Source organism: Pteropus alecto, unplaced genomic scaffold (assembly GCF_000325575.1).
Source record: "Pteropus alecto unplaced genomic scaffold, ASM32557v1 scaffold67, whole genome shotgun sequence".
Lineage (NCBI taxonomy): Eukaryota > Metazoa > Chordata > Mammalia > Chiroptera > Pteropodidae > Pteropus > Pteropus alecto.
The window spans coordinates 474,768-484,212 of NW_006441061.1; the positions used below are offsets into that span (position 1 = coordinate 474,768).

The 9,445-nt window shown below is 58.0% G+C and overlaps 1 protein-coding gene across 1 annotated transcript in view; it reads left to right on the forward strand.

The window, feature by feature from the left end:
* Positions 1 to 134: 134 nt before the first annotated feature.
* CRB2 (crumbs 2, cell polarity complex component) overlaps positions 135 to 9,445 on the forward strand; it is a 22,008-nt gene continuing 12,697 nt past the window's right edge. Inside the window, exons 1-2 of the mRNA XM_025051232.1 lie at positions 135 to 292; positions 6,843 to 7,166. Coding sequence (XP_024907000.1) covers positions 193 to 292; positions 6,843 to 7,166 — 424 coding nt within the window. The 5' untranslated portion in view covers positions 135 to 192. The remainder of the gene's footprint in view (positions 293 to 6,842; positions 7,167 to 9,445) is intronic.

A 9,445-nucleotide genomic window follows, 5' to 3' on the forward strand; every position in this document is an offset into this window, starting at 1 on the left:
TGAGCCAGCCCCCTCCTCTAACTCCTCTAAAAGGTGGAGCAGCCTGGGAGGGCCTGGGCTGGAGGAGGAGGCGGGGGAGGAGGGAGGGAGGGCTGGGCCTCTGTCCACGGCATTAGTGCTGGTTGGAGGGAGAGGGGGTGCGGAACCAGCCCGGCCGCCTATTCCCATAGCCGCGGAGCAGAGCGTGCTGCCATGGCGCGGGCCGGGCCTGGGACCCAGGACTCTAGGGTCCCAGCCCCTTTCCTCTTGCTCCTGCTGCTGCTCTGGGCCTCTGCCCTCTCCCTCCTGGCCGGTGAGTTGGGGCACAAGCCTTGGGGCAGCCTGTGGCCTACGGTCTGTCTCCCAAAGTAGACACCCCAGGCCCTGGGGCTGTCCCCATGGGTGCTGGCCCTATGAGTGCTGGCCCTACCTGGGGGCTGGGGCACAGGCCTGAGTTGTGGGGTGCGGAGGAGTGTGCTGCTGTGGGCCCCTGGAACTCGTGTGGTGGCCGGTGGGTCTGGAACTCGGGGCCTTTGTGAGGGGACTTGTGGGTGTGCTGTGATCTGGGTTACGGGGTAGGCTGAGTGTCTTGGGAGGGGTTTGGGGGCAGTGGAGTTCTGGGTTGTGAGTTCTGTCGTGAGTCGTGTGCTGGGTTGTGGGGTGCAGGTGGCAGTGTAATAAAGTTGTGAGCTAGGACGAGCTGTACCGCGTGAGCCTGCGTTGTGTCTGAGGCTTTCTGGGTGCGGTGGGCTGTGTCCTGGCTTCGGTCGTGGCGTGTAAGTCATCAGGTGGATTGAACGGTGTTCTGGGGGCGCGGGGTGGGGGCAGCAGACGCCAGCCTAGAGGACTGGGTTGGAGAAGGGGGAGGAGACCCAGGGAGCCAGTGTCTGCCTGCATCCCCTTCATTCACGCCTTAGCTCTGCCTGCACTGGGCGGGGGGCTGAGGCTGCAGGTGCTCTGGGGTCCTGGGGGTGGCTAGGCCCTTGGGAACACGGTGTTCACTGCTGCCCCCTCCCCCGCATCCCCAGACCAAGGTGAAAGGGCTTCCCGAAGCCAGACCCCATTCGCCAAGCAGGTTTTGCTTTTGTACAAGTGGATTCACGTGTACTTGGGCCTGGACTCCTTCCTGGGGGGTCTAGGAGACGCTTTGTCTTGGTCACTATAGCTACGGGGCCAGGCCTGGGAAGTTCCCCGCCCCCGCCATCACTGCTGGAGGAGGGAACCAAGCAGGCGTGTGGCCTGGGCTCTGCTGAGGCTGCGGGAGCCCCCCGCCTACCTCCTCAGGCTCCCAGGGGATGGGGTCAAGCTCTCCCAGGCCCCTACCTGGGGCTTTCCTGCTTCCTCCCACCTCTCCTGGGGCCCGGTTCACAAAGCCTCTGTCTCCTCTTTTCCACATGGCCCTTGGGGAAGATGAGGACCTCATTTTGCAGTGGAGGAAACCAAAGCTCAGGGAGGAATGGGGCTTATAGATGGGCCCCCAAGCAAAGCTGGGGCTCGTGAGAGGAGCTGGGGCCTGCTCTCTGCACCGAGGGGCACGAACTCCAGGTCTGTGGACTGGGTGTCCGTCCCCTGCCCTACAGCGCACACAAACATACATGCATGTGCACAAACAAACGCCCACCCGCACCTGCACACACATACACACGTGCATACACACAAATCACACCTGTGCATACATACACACAACGCACACATACACACCAACTCTGCACACTGGTGTGGCATGCACAAGGGCACACATCACCACATGAGCAGGTATCCGCAGGCACATGTAGACCCACCACATGTGCACTTACACATACACCCCTAGGTGCACCTGCACCCACTAACACGCATGTGTCAGGTGGCTATTCACACTCAAATGGAAATTCATATGAACCTTGAGGCAGAGCGAACACAAAGTAGATTGATGCTATGGAAGAGAATGGACTCTGATATACACATTCACCCCCATACAACCCTGCTGTGGTTCTCGGGGCCAACCTTTCCCCTATGACTGCCATATAGGGAGCCCCCTCCATGGGGGTCCCTCAAATCTGGGGTGGGGGCACTGCAGCCATGAGCATTTCTGGATGCCCGTACCCCAGGCCGGACTGCCAGGAGGAGAGGGGCCAGGGATTGTGTTACGTGAAAAGCGATTTCCATCCCATAGGGGTGGGGGTTCTGGAGGCCCTGGGCCCCTGGCTCTGCTGTCCACCCCGACCAGGCCCTGAGCTGGGCCCCTCCATCCTGAACGTTCCCTGCCACAAAGGCTCTGCTGGTTGCTAGGAGAGGACCAAGCATCTTGAAGTACAATGGGGCACGTTGGGCTCTCATACCCCTCCCTGCTCCCAGAATACCCAGGGAGCCTGGCTGACAAAGGGGCAGCAGTCCAGTGCCCAAGTCTGGCCCCTCCTCCAACCAGAGCTGGGTGGGAGCCTGCAAGACAGAGGCAGGGAGCGGACAGCCACACACACGCGACCCAACATCAGGATTTGTTGGATAGGCAGTGTTTGCCCCAAGTAAAGATTTGTTGATGGATGAATAAGTGATACCATCAGCCGCCATGCGGCAGGCACTGTGCTGTTGGACTAACACGATCGAATTTAATTCTCCTCTGAGGCTGGCTCTGATATCTCTAGTTTACAGAGGAGGAAAATGAGGCCTAGAGAGGGTCAGTAACTCGCCTAGAGTCACAGAGCTAGTAGGTGGCAGGGTTAGGATGTCGCAGTGGCCTATGGTACTGGCCTAATAGTCACACTTCTTCTCTCTGCCTCTGCCTAAAGGGGACAAACCAGCTAACCCTGAGGGCCGTTACAAGAACTCAATGGGGAAATGCAGTGGTGGGAAATCCTGTCTCAAATTTTAGACAGAGCTAGAAGCCCACTAATAGTTAAAAATGAAATAGTTAAAAGTGGCCTGTTTGCGTGGCAGGCGGAGCCCCACCCACCCCCTTCTACCCTCACCCTGGGAGGGGCCTCCTTGGTCCCAGAGTCGGTTTGAAAACACAGGGATGTATCAGTGCCAGGCGCAGGGCCGGCGGTGCATCCTGGACGGCTACTGTAGTGATTACTGTTATCGAAGTTATGCCTTTCGACCTCATGGGGTAAACATTTGTAAGGATTTCAAACTTTCCTGCCTTGTTAGAGCAGTTGAGCCCTTGCTGATGGCTCTGAGGCAGCGCTATAAACGCTGTCGTGTTGTCCGGCGCTACTCAGCCCTACCTTTGGGGTGGGGGATGGGGGGAGGGCAGTTCCGGCCTATTTTAGGTGAACAGTGTTTTCCCCTTATTCATAGCCCCCACATCTTCCGAGATCTTGGGCTGCTTCTTAGAAATATTCTCTTTTGCCTTAAGACAAGAAGCTTCTCAAAATCCACCCTCAGTGAACACTTCCCATTGGTCGTTGGCAGTTAGCACTCGGCCCGTTACAAGTGCTTGCAAGTAGGAGTTACTAAGCCCCGAGCGAGGCCCGAGGCCCCGTGGGATCGCCGACAGCTTCTGGATAGACGGGAAAGATTGCGCGCTCTGCCTAGGCGGACCCTGGAACCTCTGTTCTTCTTGGGCAAGCCCAAGCCCTTAGAGACTCTTTCCAGTGCTTGGGTGAGGCTGGGCTGGAACGCACTGCAATGACAGTACGTGGGTGGCGATTCGGAGTTGGCAGAGTGGGAATTTCACAGGCACTGGGAGGTGTGGACCCGCGTTCGTTCTTTCTTTTTTTTTGCGGGATGCCCCTGGGCAAGTTTATGGCCCGAGTTAGAAACACAGTTTTCTTAACGGCATCCACCTCTTCCAGTCTGAATCAATATAATAATGTAATAACGTTTGCAAGGTGTGTAGGACGGCCCGGAGCACACGGCACGCGCCCAGTAACGGCCGCTGTTACTGTAGCCGGTCCTTCTGGGAGAGATTTCCCTTCCCCGGGGTTCCGGGCCTTCCTAGGGCGTCAGGTCGGAGGGGAGGGGCGGATGTCAGTTAATCCCTCCCCTGCCAGGTCTTCCCGGGCAGCCGGAGAGGTCAGGAGGGATTTGTAAAGATAAGCACAGGCCCCTCATCACCCTGGCAACAGGCCACGCCCCTCCAGCCTGGCCCAGGAAACAACCCCTCCTCTGCCGGCCACCCTCACCTCTCCACTCAGCCCTGGGCTGCCCTGGCCTCCTGGGCTTGCTCCTGGGAGAGAGAACCCAAGGTTAGCAGTTCTCAAGCCTCAACGTGCAAAGGAGTCCCTGGGGAGCATGTCGCAATGCAGATTCTCTGGCCCCAGGCCCAGCGGTTCTGAATCTCTAGGTCTGGCCTGGGGCCCAGGAATGGGTATTCTTAATACAGGCCCCTGGGTGTCTCTGCAGCAGAGGCCAAGGTCTGAATTCCAGCCCTCAGAAGCTGTGGGGCTGTGCTTCATCTCCGAGCCTCTCTTTCCTCAACCGTGAAACAGGCATAATGGTAGTATCCACCTCCTCAGGCGAATATGAAGATTAACTGAGATTGCATAGGAGAGCTGACTGTCCCTCACATGTGGGCTTCTGGTGCTGTTGCATGCCTCCTGGGACAGGCAGCTCCCTCCTTCTACCCCTGGCTCTGACTGGAGGAACTCTTCCTCCTGGGGGGCTACACTCTGTCTCCTGGGCTCCATCATTTGGGGTTGAGGCCCACCTGCTCCGAAGGCAATGAAGTACCTTCCCTGCTCCCCCCAGGCACTGTCTCCTCAGCCTACTGCCATCCACTCTGAAATGGAGGGCTCTGACTGGGAGCAAAGCTCCAGACTGGGGCGGGGCACCTTGGGCACTACGGCAATGAAGTACCTGCCTTCCGCTCTGAAATGGAGGGCTCTGACTGAGGCAAAGCTCCAGACTGGGGCGGGGCACCTTGGGCACACAGATGAGGGTTGGCACAGGACCCAGCAGCCAGGGCTATGGGAGCTATGATTACCACGTTCCTCCTCGTAAGCCAGGCTAGGTGGAGGGACTCTGATCATAATGGCCAGAGTCCTCACTGAGGGTCCACTGGGTGCCAGGGCTTCACTCACGTTACCTCGGTGGCTCCTTACGACACCCTATGAGGTGGGCACCATTTATACCCCAGTTACAAATTGGGTGTATGTGATGCCCAAACCTGTGTCCTTGTTCAAGGAAGCTAGGTCCACTCCCATCCCCATCAGACCATCTTCCCACCCCGGTCAGAGCATCTAGCCCTGGGGGACCCAGCTCTAAGCTGATCAGCCACAGAGGCTTGGAGTGGGAAAAAGAAGATGGGCCATCATAAGCCCCTCAGAGAGGCCCAGATGCTCCCTGCCCTATGACCAGTGGTGGGGGAGGGGCTGGGGAGAAATGTGCTGAGCTAGGGAGGGGAATGCTGGAGAGAGAAGGTCTGTAGACCCCAGAGCCCTAGAAGGTCATCTTGGCCTGATGGTGTTTCAGTCTCATGCCTGACCCTGGGTGGGCGCTAGGGGCCCTGTCAGGGAGTGAGTGAGCCTGCGTTGAGCTGTACCAGGTGCTCAACGTGCTCCGGGGTGGGGCTAACATTCTAGTTCTCCCCTGGGTCCACTGGTCAGTATCTCCATCTCCCTGTCCCCTATCCTGCTCGGCCCTGGCTGGGAAGCGTGGGGGTCGGCCAGTGGATAGCCCTGCTTGGTGGAATGTGGATGACGCCTGAAAGGCTGCAGAGCCTTATCTGGGGGTCTTCACTAGGAGGGGGGAGGGGAGATGCAGGGCCTGGTTAGTGTCTGGATGACAACCTGAGGGGAAGGGGGCACCTCTCAGAGCCCCAGGCGGAGGGTGCCTCCTGCTTGTGGGGGGCTTCCTATCCCCCATCACTTACTGAGTTCCTACAAGAGGGCACTTGACAACACTACCTGAGTGAGGCTTTGAATCCTAACACATCCTAAGAGGTGAGGACTATTAGCATCCCCTTTTCAGACTGGGAAATGGAGCTCAGCAGAAATGATCTTCCCAAGGCCTCAGGGCTAGTGACTGAGCTGGGGATCCGAGCCAAGGGCTGTTTTACTCTAAAGCCCCGAGTTCTTACCCCAGCATTACACAGACAGGCTGGAGGGAGGGAGGGAGGCTGGCTCTCTACGTAGCTTGGCTTCCAGATCAGGAGGTGACCCTCTAACAGAGGGATCTCAGCTCCGTGCAGGCAGCACAGTGGCCAGAGCCAGGTGTCTGGTCAGCAGGTCTCAGTACCTGCCCTGTACCCTGTGACCTTGGCCAGGCCGGCTGCTCAGGCATTTGCTGATGGGGGCACAGTGAGGGCCAGGGATTCTGTGAGAAGTTCCCAGGCCAGCCAGGCAGAGCAGGGAGGAGGGGCTGGGGGTGGGGTGGGGTAAGAAGGACCTTTGAAGTCCTCCATCTCTGATTTCATGCATGAATGGAGTTACCAGACCCCCAGCAGGAGCGGAGGAGGGGGAAGGGGGAGGAGCCTCCATCCTGGGCCTTATGGGAAGGAGCAGGCCGCAGGGTAGAGCCGAAAGACAGTCCCAGCACTAACTTGCTGTGTGGCCTCGGGCAAGTCCTCGCTTTCTGTCCTGAGCCTGAGATCTACCCTCTTGTAAAATGAGCATGACAGAAGCTGCCCAAAGTGGCACTGCAGGGGTGCTACGAGACGTGTAGAGCTCACAGGGTGTCTGCTCAATAATCCTGGGCCAGAGCCAGGCACCCCGGGTCCTATTTCTCTGCGTGGTGGAGTCCTGAAACCGGTCCTCGTTCCGGGTGCGGACGTGTGCAGCCTGTTGGGACCTGGCTGGTAGAGCCCCCGGCCTTCCCCTGCTCCCCCTGAGTTGGACAGACTCCTGCTGCTTTCTGACTCCAGGGTCTGGGATGGGTGAGTGTGGGGAGGGGAGTGTCTCTGTGTCCCCCGTCTACCCTGCCCAGCCAGTCGCCTCTCTCTACAGGAACCGTGCCTGTGGAGACTTCGAGTGCCTGTGCCTCAGACCCATGCGCTCCAGGGACCAAATGCCAGGCCACGGAGAGCGGCGGCTATACCTGTGGGCCCATGGAGCCCCATGGCTGTGCCACCCAGCCCTGCCACCATGGTGCTCTGTGTGTGCCCCAGGGTCCAGGGCCCAGTGACTTCCGCTGCTATTGTGTGCCCGGGTTCCAAGGCCCGCACTGTGAGCTGGACATCGACGAGTGTGCGTCCCGGCCCTGCCACCACGGGGCCACCTGCCGCAACCTGGCCGATCACTACGAGTGCCACTGCCCCCTTGGCTATGCAGGTAATGGCCCCCGGCTATCCCTGGAGGAGGTCTGTAATGTGGGTCCCATCGGTGCCTCAGTGTGAAATCATGAATTCGGCTTTGACTTTAGTGTAGACACGCCCCACTTCCCCTGGACATCCTGGCACCTCTAGGGCACAGCCACTCTGGGTCTTGTCACAGACTTGACGCTACCTGGCAGCTCTGGATGAGGCTATGAACATGGAAGCGCTGGCGTGGTGCCTGGGACATAACAGACACCGGACAAATGTTAGTTCAGTCCCTCCTAGAGTTCCGTTTGGTACCAGGGGTCGAGACAGATATGCAGATATGCTCCATCTGGCTTTCACGAAGACATATCTAGACAGTATTTCTAGCATCTACTCAACTCCAGACTTGTGTCAGGCTGTACTGTAGACACTGTTGGTTCATCTGATGGTTCTAGAGTATGAACACCCCTGGTTCCGGTTGTAATGTGGGTCCCCTCCCCTCTGTGTAGCCCTCAAAGCTCCAGCACAGAGACCCTGGTGGCCTTGTTCAAACTGTAATGTAACTGTACCCTCAGGGGCCCAGTGGGAAGTGGGGGGCAGTGCAGGCACTGAGGACATGCTAGTTCCCTCCAGAGTATGGCCCTGTCTCTGTCCTACCCATGCTCCAAGGTGAGGGCATTGGGGCGACTGCCTGGACGCTGCAAGGAACAGGCAGCTGGGGAGAGGTCTGGGAGGAGGCTGGGTCCAGGGCAGTTGGGAGCCTGTGGTGAGATACTCTGGGTTCTACTTCAACCCTGAATCCAGACAACTGTCTGAGGACAAAGCATAGTCTGAGGTCACTCCTAGCAAAGCATACAGACTGGGGTGGAGGCCTGGGTCTTAGGGGTGGGAACTTACAGTGACGAGATGGATCTCGGCACACAGATGAAAACGAACTCTGGAAACGGGTTATGTGTGTCTTTCTCACCATTTGAGAGTCTTGGTGTCTGGACGTGTTCGTTGTGTATGTGTGAGTGAGGCCACGTAAAGCGCCTATGCATCTGCCAGTATCTGTGGGTGTCTGGGCTCACTGAACGCATCTGTGCTAAACATATGTGTGTGAGTGCCAGCAGGTGTGTGTGCACCCGGATGTATGGTGCTCCGACGCTTTGGGTAACGCTTTCTGGGTGAGCTGTGGATGTGAGTGGGGGCAGCGGCTGCCGTGACTCATTTCTCTCCTCCTTCTTTCTGTTCCCAGCCAGGCGGGGGAGGCCGGGATTCCAGGCAGCCTGGGCCTGGCTCCCCCTGGCACAGAGGGTGGGAGTGGGGCTGGGGAGGGAGGAGTGACCTGTCCCAGGAAGGAGGGGCCATGTTTCGTGCTCACTGAGCCGGGAAGGGGGTAAGGTTCCAGCTGGAGCCGGCTGGGCCCCTGGCCCCCAATGACCAACCCCACTTAGGGGGCAAGGGAAGGGCCACTGGAGTCTACAGTGACATATTGGCTCCAGGACAAAGTCAGCAATACATTTCCACACCGAGATTCTCACCTCCCCTCATCTCCACGGTCCCTACCACCAAGGGCCACCTAACCATCTGGGTGTTGCCCAGGACTGACGGGGTTCCTAGGACTTGGATTTTCAGTTTTAAAAGGAAGACGAGGCAGGGAAAACCTGAAAGAGTTGCTTACCCTATTCCAGCGTCCCCTGCCAGGGTATGTCCCTCTCTGGGCTCTGTCCTTACACCTTCTTCAAAGCCAGCAGTGAGTCTCCTAAAATGCAGACAGCACCGTGTACTCAGCTGCTTTCAACTTTTTAGTTTAAACACGTTGTTACCCGGCCCCCAAGGCCCCACGCCCCACATCCCCGCCTCACCTCCTCCACTCCCCTTAGCTCCCCAGCTCCCTGTGCCATGCCCCAAGGGCATCTGGCTCGCCCAGCCAGGTCTTGACCAACCCTCTGGAATCCAACAGCTCCCATAGTCCCCTATCCCATTCTAGTGAATGCCCCCTTGCCCTTCAAAAGGCCCTTCTTCCAAGAAGCCTTCCCTGAGCCAAGATCCTGGCTCTTGCTTTCATGGAATCCAGGACTTCCTCATCATTGAGCTTATCAAAATTAAACATAAGTCCTCATTTAAGTGTCATTGACCTAATGCCCGTCTCCCGGACCAGATGGCTGTGAGCTCAAGGAGGCAAGGACGTCTGTCTTCTTTCTAGTCCATTACCATTGCTGGTGTGAGAAACACCTGCCCTGGATGAATGGGCATACTGGTTCTCCGTGGATCCTCACCTTCCACTTTCTGTAACTGGAGCAGGTTTGAATCGGCCTGGCTGGGCCT